At 40.6% G+C, this 13,784-nt stretch overlaps 2 protein-coding genes across 2 annotated transcripts in view; one reads left to right on the top strand and one right to left on the bottom strand.

Annotated features, from left to right (window-relative positions):
- Positions 1–712: 712 nt before the first annotated feature.
- Positions 713–13,754, top strand: LOC146385050 (UDP-glucuronosyltransferase 2A2-like). The gene is made up of 8 exons (XM_084930579.1): positions 713–1,066; positions 7,121–7,601; positions 7,722–7,870; positions 7,955–8,086; positions 8,292–8,379; positions 9,094–9,313; positions 9,501–9,798; positions 11,887–13,754. Exons 1-7 carry the CDS (start codon positions 815–817, stop codon positions 9,778–9,780), a joined length of 1,602 nt encoding a protein of 533 aa, XP_084786705.1. The 5' UTR covers positions 713–814; the 3' UTR covers positions 9,781–9,798; positions 11,887–13,754.
- Positions 10,901–13,784, bottom strand: part of aspscr1 (ASPSCR1 tether for SLC2A4, UBX domain containing) — a 22,656-nt gene continuing 19,772 nt past the window's right edge. The window contains exon 17 of the mRNA XM_084930576.1: positions 10,901–11,161. Coding sequence (XP_084786702.1) covers positions 11,151–11,161 — 11 coding nt within the window. The 3' untranslated portion in view covers positions 10,901–11,150. The remainder of the gene's footprint in view (positions 11,162–13,784) is intronic.

Here is a 13,784-nt window from a genome sequence, read left to right as displayed (position 1 = left end):
AAATGTGTTCTAGACTCTGATGAAACTGAGTAATGCTGTTGATGGGGTTACCTGAGGATTTCTACCCATCTGTTTATATCCGAACCTTTCACAGTTATAAACCTCATGCTGAATACATATCAAAACTCTACATTTAAAATTGGATTTTTATACAGAAACAGTCTCACATTAAAGCATAAAGCCCATAAAGCTCCCATAAAGCTCTCCTATTCCACTAGAACATTCTCAGAGGTATAAAGCTGCTGATCTCAGTAAGAAACCTGTAAAAATAAAGGATTTTCAAAATAATCTTCAGTACTGGAGTTTTTCCTGGGTGCTGTGTTGCTCACGATTCTAAATATTACTGACAGTTGGTCACACAGAAGAGGGTTTTCAGCAAACACTGTTACTCTGAGTGGTGTTATTTATATTTTCACAGACTGTCAGCTATGAAATGCAATTCTGAGGCTTTGGTTAGAGTCACCTACTGTAAATATTTTTATCCGAACTGAGTACTGACTGATAAACATCAGAGAAAATGTGAGTGGAACTATGAATATAAACGTGTTTTGGGTTTTCAAGTGGAATGGGCTCAGAGGAAGACTTTAGGTCTTCGATTAAGATAACTGTTGCTTTAAGGAATGTGAGAGTAAACACGACTTGGCATGCCCCTCTTTTTGTTTTACAGTTGTAGATCACAGTGTGTTGTCGTCCAGTCAGAGTGCAGCTCTTAACCCGTAGCTGACCTCTAGGCAGACTACACTCTGGACCTGCAGCTGCAATCTGACATTAGTTTTTTCTCACACACTGGGGATCTTTTTGTGTTTCACACACGATGCAGGTTCCCACCTATCCTCCTCTTCTTCTTCCCCTCTCCCTCCTGCTCCTTCATTCTGTCGCTCCAGTACACGGAGGCCATGCTCTGGTTTTTCCGGGAGAGTTCAGCCATTGGTTGAACATGCGGACCATCATAGAAGAGCTGGTGAAGAAAAACCACTCGGTCACCATCCTAGTGCCCGATGCATCGCCGACTGTCAACTACAACAACAGCCGCGACGCCGCCAAGTTCAACTTCCTGGTTTTCAAGGTAACACTGGCGGTTATACAGCATGTTTGTAGTCTGACGAAGAACAGAAAGAAAAGTAAAGAGACTCAGATTGATCAGAAAAGCAGAATAAACTCTTCAGAACTGAAAGACACAATCCAGGGCTTCAGATCTTGCTCGGTTTCAGATTTTCCGAGGAAACCCAGATAACAAGCAGTAGATCTTACGTAACGTCAGAGCTACCTGGCGATGTAGTAGTAATGACATTAGAATAACACTGATTCATTGTTGTCCCGTTATAGTTGATTGTTGATCTGTTCATAGTTGACCAGGTGACAGCAATCGGGAAATTAAAGCTGCTGTTACCTGAACTATTCCGCAGCAGCACCCGTCTCACAGTGTCCACTACTGAAAACATTTATAGTTGACCTAGTAGTCAGCCTTGCACTTCACTGGACTGCACCACGCTCAATATATCAGGTAAGAATATATGATTTTATCCATTATTTTAAAGTTGAATTCGAAAAAAAGTGAATATTTCTTGCCGTTTATAGTTTATTTAAAACCTTTAAAAAGTTTATTAGAAAGTTAGACCTAAATTGGTTCCATAGCATAAAAATATTTTTAAAATTAGCCCATACAAAATAGTAGGGCAAGTTAGCTTAAACAGAAGGAGAAAAGTATGCTTTTCTTAGACAACACAATATCTAAGAAAATATTACATTTTCATGTCATAATTTTCAGAATTTTCCTTCCATAAAGCTAGCTAGCTATATTAGCAATGATGCTATAAAGTTGTTAGCCAGGGTGTACCCCCCCCCCCCCCCCCCCCGCACCCCTCGCCCTATGGCTCCAGCCCCACACCCGTGACCCCGACGAGGATAAGCGAAAAAGAATGGCTGGCTATAAAATTGCTTCAAAATGTTATTTTCTAACTACGTTTTTATTATTTTACAATTACGCACTTTGTACCGTAATTTACACGGTGTTATCGATAGTTGTTATCAACAGCCTTGAAATGTAGAGCCAACCCTGCTAGTTTCTTAGGATTTTAAATAAACAGTTTAAACTTATTGATGCTGCACACAGGTGTCTATCATATTATTTTCTTTGACTTTAATAATGAAAAGGTTACATACAGCACTGCTCAGAGGCAAAAGCTAGTAATACTTGCACAATGGGTAACTTTAAACTTGTGTATTCTTCTACACATCTGACAGGTTAGCTGTTAGACACAGATACTTGTAGTGGAACATTGAAATAAAGCAGCAGTTCTTTAGATTAATTCTCAGGGCTCTTTCATTAAAACAAACCTAACACTCAGATAATTAGAGTATTTTAACTGTATTATAGGGGTGGAATTGTGAAGGTGAAATTTTATTGGAATTTGCGAGAAACATCTGGGGGATAATGTGTAAGTAATTAGTATGTATTTGAATTTTATGTTCTCCCTCTTGTTATTAACATCTTTTCATTGTCTTATTTCAGATTCCAGTTAAGCACAGTAAGATAAACAAGTCCTTAAAACAAGTCCTTAAAATATCCTTTGTTATAAAAGTCTGAACTTGCACAACACTACTAGTAAGTAAGTAAGTAAAGTTTATTTATTAAGCGCTTTTCACAGACAGGCAGTCACAAAGCACTGTACACAAAGATTAAAATAAACAATACAATCAATAGACATTATACACAATGTAAGAGGTTAAATGTAAATAATGTAAAGAATATAAAATACGTAGATCAACAAAAGGCTTGTTTGAATAGAAAAGTTTTTAACTGGTTTTTAAAAGCACTCATAATGGAATCACATTGGTCAATGAGGTGCAACTTTAGGTCAATGCTGGCGTGTAGTCGGGTGTTTCAGACATTTGTCACTCAGTTGCAGACAAGCCACCAGTTAAAAGAAATGGCAGGGACTATTAGCTGAGTTCAGAAGTCAGTGAGACTTCTGTATCACTGGACAGAGCTCAAGACTGCTGTACATCAGCTGTTGATTCGCATCATACTGATACTGATGGTGGTGCTGAAGCTCCAACTACTGAGTTCCTAATAACAAGTTTAAAATACTGTGCTTCAACATTTTCAGTCTCTTTAGTGGCACTGACTGCAGTCTTGGGCATTTTGCATGTGTTTCACCCAGAATTACCCAAAGATGGATGGTAGGGATAAAACATGGTGGGGAATACCATCATTTTGGTTTGGATACAGCTGGCGGACTCTTTAGGCCTTTAGATAACTCTCAGGATTTCCTTATGAAAATTAAATTTCTTGCACAAGCTTCACTTGTTTTTAGAACAAACTGTGAAAAGGTTTTCAGAAAAACTGTAAAGGTGTCACAACTGAAAAAAGGACACAGATTATTGCACCTGCATTATGATGCACTTGTGGCTCAGATAGGACATTGAGAACAATTCAGAAAGGTAGTAACTGAAAAGTGCACCCTGTCTTAAGGAGTACAATTTGTAGATGGCACTGCCGAAACATGCTAATACTTTTCTGAAGGTTTTGTTATAACAAGTCTTACTTCCAGTACCCCCAGAATTGGATGCTACCGAGTGTGGCGGTTGAACTGCAGGCTTGGTGTAACAAAGCTCCAAAACTTTACTAGGAAATATCCTTTATGCCCTGACAGCACAACATTGATTGCCATCCTTGTCAAACATTAATCTTTTTTTTTTTTTTTATCAAGCTCTAAAGCCAGTTAATGAACTCATTATTTATTCTTTTTCCCCCTAGTTATCATATACAGGATAACTTAAAAAAACAAAAAAAACATGAAGTGGTGCATTATGCAGGTCAGTATTAGTGACACAGAAATTGTTCCTAGCTCCTGGATAATTACAGAGGAGCTTTCATGACCCCCATATCCTCCTCGAGAAACATCCAAAGTCCACGCTGCAATGAAGAGGACAATGATCCCAATGAGTCATGGCAAATGTATGAACCAGTCAGAATTCTCATAAGCCATGGTGGGTATTATCAGCATAGGTTTTATGATATTTTAATATAACAGCTGTTTTGGGTGACTTATGGTCTTCGAAGGTACAGTGGGATGCAAAAGTTTGGGCAACCTTATTAATAGTCATTATTTTCCTGTATAAATTGTTGGTTGTTACAATAAAAAATGTCAGTTAAATATATCATATAGGAGACACACACAGTGATATCTGAGAAGTGAAATAAAGTTTATTGGATTTACAGAAAGTGTGCAATAATTGTTTAAACAAAATCAGGCAGGTGCATAAATTTGGGCACTGTTGTCATTTTATTGATTCCAAAACCTTTAGATTGTTCACCATCATGGTTTAGGGGAAGGATACAGAAAGCTGTCTCAGAGATTTAAGCTGTCTGTTTCCACAGTTAGGAACATACTGAGAAAATGGAAGACCACAGGCTCAGTTCAAGTTAAGGCTCGAAGTGGCAGACCAAGAAAAATCTCGGAGAGACAGAAGCGACGAATGGTGAGAACCGTCAGTCAACCCACAGACCAGCACCAAAGACCTACAACATCATCTTGCAGCAGATGGAGTCACTGTGCATCGTTCAACCATTTGGCGCACTTTAGACAAGGAGATGCTGTATGTGAGAGTGATGCAGAGGAAGCCTTTTCTCGACCCACAGCACAAACAGAGCCGCTTGAGGTTTGCTGAAGCACATTTGGACAAGCCAGCTTCATTCTGGAATAAGGTGCTGTGGACTGATGAAACTAAAATTGAGTTATTTGGGCATAACAAGGAGCGTTATGCATGGAGGAAAAAGAACACAGCATTCCAAGAAAAACACCTGCTACCTACAGTAAAATATGGTGGTGCTTCCATCATGCTGTGGGGCTGCGTGGCCAGTGCAGGGACTGGGAATCTTGTCAAAGTTGAGGGACACACAGATTCCACTCAGTATCAGCAGATTCTGGAGACTATAGTCCAGGAATCTGTGACAAAGCTGAAGCTGCGCCGGGGCTGGATCTTTCAACAAGACGACGATCCAAAACACTGCTCAAAATCCACTAAGGCATTCATGCAGAGGAACAAGTACAACGTTGTGGAATGGCCATCTCAGTCCCCAGACCTGAATATTATTGAAAATCTGTGGTGTGAGTTAAAGAGAGCTGTCTATGCTCGGAAGCCATCAAACCTGAATGAACTGGAGATGTTTTGTAAAGAGGAATGGTCCAAAATACCTTCAACCACAATCCAGACTCTCATTGGAACCTACAGGAAGCGTTTAGAGGCTGTAATTTCTGCAAAAGGCGGATCTACTAAATATTGATTTCATTTCTTTTTTTGTGGTGCCCAAATTTATGCACCTGCCTGATTTTGTTTAAACAATTATTGCACACTTCCTGTAAATCCAATAAACTTCATTTCACTTCTCATATCACTGTGTGTGTCTCCTATATGATATATTTAACTGACATTTTTTATTGTAACAACCAACGATTTATACAGGAAAATAATGACTATTAACAAGGTTGCCCAAACGTTTGCATCCCACTGTATCTATCCCAAAGGTATTTGAACATGAGTTTCATCACAATTTCATTATAATTTTTACTACTAAATCACAAATTAAGATTAATCACTAACTTCAGTTTTCTCAATTATCCTTTTATTTTGACTCTTTTTAGATTCTAGAACCTTTGTGAGGCAACTTTTAAAGTCCTAAAATGGTGTATTTTGACATTTTACATAGGATGTTATTCATAAGTGAACAAGAGAAACTTGTATACAATTTTAGCAGATGGAACTACTTAAATGTCTCCAGCCAGTATTTCTCAGTTTTCTTATTCCTGTCAACAGATGGTGCCTTACAAAAACTGATAATCATGGTGACAGAGCTGACAAGAGAAGCAAGGGACCTCCATGAAGAGTTCAAAGGCTTCTGTCAGTCCTGCTCCACTGCTCCTGTTGATGCTGAGGTTTTGCCTCACAGTAAGGATGCGCTGGACAGTTTGGTTAAACTGCTTAATGATGATCTGCTGCTGTATGTACATACAGCAGCAGATCATCATTGGAAGATCCAATAAGAGCAGGTGAAAGCCATTTCATTGCAATATTTTGGTTAATTCTTATCACCCTGGAATATAGTCAACAGGTTAACAAAGTAATGCCGCAATTTGTTCCTTGTACCTTCTGTTAAACTGTGGCACTCCAACACTACAGCATGTGGGCCAGTCTCTCTTTTCTTCCCTAAAGGCTGTCTGCCTCTCATGATAATATGCCTAGTAGTGTGTCGACTTTCTCCCTGCTAAAGAGTTTTGGCTAGAGGCTATCATCTGAGTTCAGATGAGCCTCTCTTTCTTGTGCTTTTGATTTTTTTTATTTTAGATGGCCTAACTCAGCAGGTGGGGGTAAATTGAGTTTCTGAATTTTCCTTTGCCCAGGCAGTGCTCCAGATTGGTTGGGTGATAGTGATAGATATCCACCTCCATCCTGGTGTAAACAAAAAACAGGGAATTTAAAGTAATATGTTAAAGAAAATAATGTTTTTATAAAATAAACTTTTTTTCTTAAGTGATGCAAAGATGTCCATTGTCATTTTTATATTAGATAAACCCTTGTGCTTAAAAATATGCTTAAAAATTGTTAAATTGTAAAATGGTAAATGGTTTACAGATAATGTTTATCCTTTTTTTACATGATGCATAATATTTTTTTCCACAGGTTTAAATAATTTGCAGTGGTTTGATACTGATTGAAATACCTGCAAAGTCCTGTTTTAATCCTGATTTCCTTGTTGTTTCAATGTTAAATGTAAAAATGTGATGAAAAATGTCAGATTTCAGCATTGAATAAATTAAAATAATGTTGGTAATCTGATATTGATTTAACATTATTTCAGTGAATGTTCACTACCAGGGAAGCCTCCTGATATAAGACCTCAGTCTTAAATTTTTTTTTTCTGTTTTCATTATTTGTTTGTGCTTGTCTTTGAACTCACAACGCATCCTTACTAGGCGATAACTGATACTACTGAGCAGTGTGTTGTCTTCCATCAGATCCCTATGAGGAATCAAAAGAACTGTGTGAAGTGTTGATATTTAACAAGAATCAATAACTTGATCAGGTGTTTTTTTTTGTTTTGTTTTTTTCCCTGCAGGTGCCATACAGCAAGGAGGAATATTTGAGCCCCATTGAGGAATTCATCCACTTCTCCATGCACGACCCCTCAATGCTGCAAGTGGCCATGAAGCTGATCGACTTCATGGGGCGGAGCTTGGACTTCGGGAGGCAGCAGTGTGACGGGATTCTAAAGAACGATCAGTTGATGGCAACTCTGCGGGATGCCGCTTTCGACGTCGTCCTACTTGACTCCTTGGTAATGTGTGGCGACCTGGTGGCTGATGTGCTCGGCGTGCCGCTCGTCATCTCGCTACGCTTGAGCTTTGGCAGTGTTTTTGAGCGTCACTGTGGCCACGCTGTGTTTCTGCCGTCTTATGTCCCGGTAGCTCCTGTGCTGTACAACGACCACATGACGTTCACGGAGAGACTAATCAACTTGATGACATATGTGGCGTCATCAGTGCTAACCGAACTGGGCTGGAAGCTGACGATGGATAAATACTACAGTGAGATTAAAGGTCAGAGGTGAAATCATACTGATGTCATCGTCTGTCTGAATTCATGAGGCATAAGGAATAAAAGTAAACTAATCCAAGCTTTTATTTTGAAGTCATACTTCTTATTTGCTGTATGGACAGGAACTCCCACCAGTGTGTGTGAGACTCTGGGGAAGGCTGATGTGTGGCTCATCAGGACGTTCTGGGACATCGATACGCCACGGCCAACCCCACCCAACTTCAAACACGTGGGTGGTCTGAACAGCAGACCAGCCAATCAGCTGCCAGAGGTGTGAGCTCTGATCATTGACAGTACTTGTATTCTGAAATGACACAGTTAAATGATGATGTAATGATGATGTCACACCTTACAGGACCTGGAGGCTTTTGTGCAGAGTTCAGGTGATGCTGGTGTAGTCGTTGTTTCTTTTGGCTCCATGGTACCCAATCTGACGATGGAGCGCACCAACGTCATCGCCACCGCCTTAGGACGAATCCCTCAGAAGGTCAGGGCACTCACAGGCAAACAGAAAATGGGTTATCATATCACTGCATCCATTGCAGAATGAATGTATTTAAAGCACTTAAGCATTGAAAAAGTGCTAGTACGAATGGATGAATGAGGAAAGCTGAGTAAAGTGCTTTGAGTGCAAGAACTTTACCTGGATGTTTGTTGGTTCTTTGAACCAATGAGTATATCATTCCTTTCAGGTGATTTGGCGTCACCGTGGTGAAGCTCCACCTGCACTTGCACCAAACATAAAGATTTCTGATTGGATCCCTCAGAACGATCTGCTCGGTGTGACTCATTTATGTTATTATGGGATTGTATGGAAGGGTTTTTTTTCTTTTTTAAATTGAAAAGGTGATTAGAAACTGAAATTATTGTGCTGTTTAAAATGAATAAAAAATGTCTTTAAAAAGAGAAATGAATTAAAATAATTCAAATCAAATTTTTTTTAAGTTTCAGACTTTTGACCTTGCTTTTGTGTTGTGGGCGTGTATCAAGGGGGAGGGACAGGGCGTAGACTAATGATAGACAGCTCCTGTGTCACATTTGTTGCAAATTAAAGACACCATAATACATTTTTAAACATATGTATATTAACATGTTACAAACATTCACCTGTTAATATATTTCATCATAGAATAATGAGAAATGGTGTTTACCTGTTGGCTGCCATCAGCCTGGGAAGTGGTGGCCATCTTCAACCAAACTGCTCATTTATAAATTGTCAATCATCAGTCTGTGCCCCACCTCTTCCTCTTGATACACGCCCACAACAAAATAATTCATTTGTTTTCTGAAACACATTTAAAAAAAAAAATTTAAATAGCAAAACTTAGAATTTCAGTTTCAAAGCACTTCTTCAGTCAAAGCGAACCTTTTCACCTTGATTTAGCTCAGTGTGATTTCAAAAGAAAAGCCTAACAAGGCCTATTTTTTCCAACATTTTCAAAAATATTTGTGAGGTTCTTTCACAATAAAAGTTTTGTTTATTTCCCCCCTCAGGTCACCCGAAGACACGAGCATTCGTGACTCATGGCGGCACTAACGGTCTGTACGAAGCTGTGTTTCACGGCGTGCCTCTGGTCGGCTTGCCGGTGTTTGGCGATCAGTCTTATAATCTTAACCGTATGAGCCACCTCGGCACTGCCATCGTCCTCAACTTCAACAAAGTGACAGCTGAGGAGCTGGCAGAAGCACTGCATGCCATTGTCAACCAGCCAAGGTAAGGGTGATTATACTGTGAAAAAGGTATTTTATGTACATTTCTGTGCAAAGACCGATCTCCATGCACTTGGACCTGTTACTAAATTTTGATTTCCTGTGTTTGACCCTGCTCCGTCACATTAAAAGTGCACTTTTGTTTAACAATGAAACAGCCATGTGACTTCCTGTACGTTTCCCATGCACAGCTACAAGACCAGCATGCAGCGTCTGTCGGTGGTGCACCGCGACCAGCCGGTGACACCACTGAATACTGCCGTCTTCTGGTTGGAGTTTGTTATGCGACATGGTGGAGCTAGGCATTTGCGGTTGGCTTCACATAATCTGAACTGGTTCCAGTACCACAGCTTGGACACAGGCGCTGTCCTGCTCATCACTTTGATGACCACCGCTGCTTTGTGTTGGGTGGTCATACGCTGCTTCCTGCAGCAGTGCAGACGACGAGGAGGAAGAGAGAAGGAGGACTGAAGACAGATATTTTTGGAGGTAAATACGTTGCAAAAGGTGATAGGTTGCTTGGGGCAGAAGAAATGGCAGTGGGGGTAAACCAGTCAGAAAGCAGAAGACTAAGAGGTCTCATTCCTCACTGTCCTCTGTCCTTCATGCTGGATTTACAACCAGAGCACGGAAGGTTACTGCAAGTTTCCTTACCTTTCCCAGGGTCTACTGTGCCTCTTACCCTATGAGAGCTGCAGGCTCCAGCCCCTCTTTAACCCCCTAAAAAGTGGGAGAAGATGGATGGATAGGAGTTTGCAAACTTTTAAGAAATGTTGCAAACATCCAAAAAGAAGAAAACATTTATTATACTTGAAAACCAGTTTAAACTTCTGCAAGGTGAAATAGTTGTCCTTCCTTTCCCTTGACGGCATGTGCTGATAAAGTTTCAATAGTCCATCGATTTTCTGACTGCAGAAACTGACCCAAATTTTCCCTCCCTAGACACATTCAACAGTTTACCTCAGCAGGAGAAACACAGTTAAGAATGACTGCTAAACCACTAAAGTGATCCAGGTTGTAGAGTGCGCAGCTCACTGGGACGCTTACATAAAATGGGCGGTCGTTAATGAAATTTGTCTCACCTGTGCTTTTCCTGCTAAACGTCTTTAAGCCTCCAGGGACGTTTCACCTTTAAAACAGCACCTGTTATCTGCTAAACCTGCTGTGAGGAGGGCTGCAGTGTAATGCAAGCAGATGGAGAATCATCAAAGCTGTTTTTCATGCTGTGTGTGGGGGTAGCAACTTTGATAGATGGTGCACTGACAACACAACCCTATGTCGTCTCCTTATTCTGCTTCTCTGAATGCCAAAATCCAATAGTTTGTGGCATTTCCAAACTGTAGAATAGAACAACCCTTGTCATTGTACATGTACAAGAAAATTGTGGGTGCTCCACACCAGCTTTACTGGAATAAAATATGAATAGTAGACAGCAACGAATAAATAACAAACAAGAGAAATATTATTATAATATTCAGCCTTTACCCTGGTGATGGTGAAAATGTTAACTGCAGATCCTGATCAAACTTACCTAGATGTGGCATCATGTGATTAAGTGCTAGCATAATTCAAATTCAATACAACAGACACATTTGTTCATCAATCTTTATTCACTTTGCACTACACTTTTCTCTCAGCAGGAATCAAACACACCGATCTTCTTGACAATTAACGCATTCAATCATTTCAATCTTTATTTTAACCATTTTAAAACCCCGGCTTCAGCTCTGATGGATTAAATCCACTGCAGGTCACAAAGCCGAGCCTCTAGTGAAGCATAGCGAACATTTAAGTTGCATCAGTCTGTCATGGTGGGTCCTTCCCTCAGCACAGCAGAAGCTTTACTTCTTACCTGTAGAAGAAACGGAAAGCAGGAAATAAACGCACTGCCAACAAAAAATATACACAGTATTTCTCTTAGCTCCCATTTAGTTACCCCTCCTCCTTGTCCCTTTCTTTTACCATGTTATTTTATCTTTTGTTAGTAAGTGGTGTTTCTATGCATGCAAATCTTTTGAGCCAGCAGTAACAGCTGGTTTACAGCTCAATATATATATTTCTTGAGACTGTGTGTCTACATCTTTAAGATTTTTCGGGGGGCATTTTTGCCTTTATAGGATAGTGAAATAGTAAAGAGAGACAGGCAAATGGGGAGAGACGGGGCGAAAAAAAATGCAGCACAGGGCCGGACGCCATCCTTGACCTCGTCCTCACCCTCAGTTGGAGCTGTCCCTGAGCTGAGAAATGTCTACTCATTTCTAATCCTGTCTGTTCTGATCAATCCCAATGCAAAGCTCAGCATTTTCAGCTCTGCCTCCTGTCTTTTTATCAGTGGTACTGTCTCACAACCTTACATCACTGCTGCTCTCACTGTCATTTTTAAACGTTGCCATTCACTCCATCCTGCCTGCACTCTCCCCTTCACTTCTTTTGTGCATTGGCCGTTGCTTTGAATGGCTGAACCCAGGTGTTTGAACTCGTTAGGTTCACTACCTCTTCACTGTTACACCTGCCGCCTTCTCATTTTCACACGTGTTCTGCCTTGCTTGGACTAACTTTCGTTCCTCTTTTCTCCAGTGCATACCTCCACCTTTATAGGCTCTCTTCCACCTACTGCCTCCTCTGACTACAGATCATGACGTCATCCGCAAAAACAATATTCAACAGAGACTCCCGCCTGATCTCATCGGTCAGCCTGTCCATCATCACTGCAAACACAGAAGGGACTCTGAACAGATCCCCGATGTGATCCCACACCCACCTTGAACTCATCTGTCACTCCTACAGCATACCTCACCACGGTCTCATTTTGAATCTGAAGTTACAGAGACCATCAAAAGCTTTTTCTTTACCCAACAAGCATCAATAAGACAGATATTTAGGAGTAAACTGTTTGTAACTTTGCACACGCAGAAAATTGATGACTGCCTTCATGTGTTGATTAATGACAGAGTGAATTAAGGCAGATAAGGAAAACATATCCTGAATATGTTAAACACACTTTGTTGTCCAGATCAATACACAAACACAGAGCCTGGATGCAATGAAAACCAGTTAAAAACAAACCTGGTATCATCCACCCCAGCGCTGTTTTTCAAAACACCCTTCACAGCATGAAACCTGCAATAAATCCAGTCAGCACGACACAAGGCAGATCATCATGAAACAGGAAGGAGAAGAAGTTTAGTTTAAAAGATGCCGGGCTTTAATCGAGGGCCAGAAAGACGCCAGAAGGCTGAACACTACAAGTGTGCTGGCTCTAATACCGAATCCTCGGGAAAGCATCAAAACACTCTGCCCATTACTGAACACACTAACGAAGACATGCCAACAAGCCTCATATGCTCTGTGTGTGTGTGTGTCCTCTGTAGTGGTCCACACATGGAATCTATAATTCCTAATTCAGCCTCCCCACTTTTTCTTTTAACTTTCCTCATGAAAGACAAAACAGCCACGACTTTCTTCAGAGATGCGGAAGGACACACACGGAGATCAGCCAGAAATAAAATGAACAGAAACACAAACAAGATGAAGACAGAGAAGAAGAGAGCCATGTACCAAACAAAAACATCAATACGGTGACCACCAGAGACAACCACAGTAGAACAACAGAGAGGCGCTGGGACTGGACAGACCACAGGGGCTCGTGCTGTGTGATGTGGCCCGGCAGCAGGCTCTCTCCCTGGGCACGATGAGTGTCTGTAGTGGTCTCCTGGGCTGGAGGGGGTGACCATCCTGAACTAATTGGATCATCCTTACATGCATCCTGATCCTCTGAGTCATCACAAATTCAGCTTTCAAAAAGCCATGTCCTATTAGCTGTGGTTTTGTGGTTTGTGTGCGTGTGTGTTTACCATGACATGAATCGTGTGCCTCAAAGCCTTCTGTTCTTTCTCAACATTAAATAAAAAAGGGGTGGTGGGGGGCAATGCTTCTTTCTGAGTTAAATGTGTTAGAGGAGCTTTTGCAGCTAACGTGTTTGGTGCAGTTCTGCTGTGCCTACAGGTTTTCTTTGTGCAGGACTGGAAGTTTAATTATTCAAACCGACAGCGAAGACTAAAAGAAGGCAGTGGACTCAAACTGGTATTTGTTTGATGCTTACTGGGATTTGAGAGAGGCGTGATTGTGAATGTCAGAGTTTCTTTCACTAATTTCAGATCAATTTTCAATCTTTTCCTCATAAATGTTTAATGTATTTGAAGTCCGTGTGAAATGACAGCAGTCCAGCACAGCGGGCCATAGATGAACGAGGAGAGGATCTTAAAGGGGTGAAATAATAAATCAACCATGTTTTTTTTTTCTTCTCATAACTTTTTGGCTGCACCTCACTTTCATGATATCAAGGGTTGATTCCATGTGCTGTTGAAGATGCGTGAAACAGTTATTGTACCTTGTAACCTGTAATTGTCTTTTCTTTATTAAAAAAAAAAACAGTGTTACTTAAACACAGATCCTTTCTTTTTGTATGTGTGCTC

The sequence above is a fragment of the Perissodus microlepis genome, chromosome 6, assembly GCF_051167445.1.
Source record: "Perissodus microlepis isolate ML-2025 ecotype Zambia chromosome 6, ASM5116744v1, whole genome shotgun sequence".
NCBI lineage: Eukaryota > Metazoa > Chordata > Actinopteri > Cichliformes > Cichlidae > Perissodus > Perissodus microlepis.
This window is presented reverse-complemented; position numbering and strand designations above follow the sequence as displayed.

Coding starts and splice junctions, on each gene's coding strand:
- LOC146385050 (XM_084930579.1), top strand. CDS start 815: ATGCAGGTTCCCACCTATCCTCCTCTTCTTCTTCCCCTCTCCCTCCTG. Junction 7,602..7,721: donor ATACTACAGTGAGATTAAAG/GTCAGAGGTGAA, acceptor CTGTATGGACAG/GAACTCCCACCAGTGTGTGT. Junction 7,871..7,954: donor CAGCCAATCAGCTGCCAGAG/GTGTGAGCTCTG, acceptor CACACCTTACAG/GACCTGGAGGCTTTTGTGCA.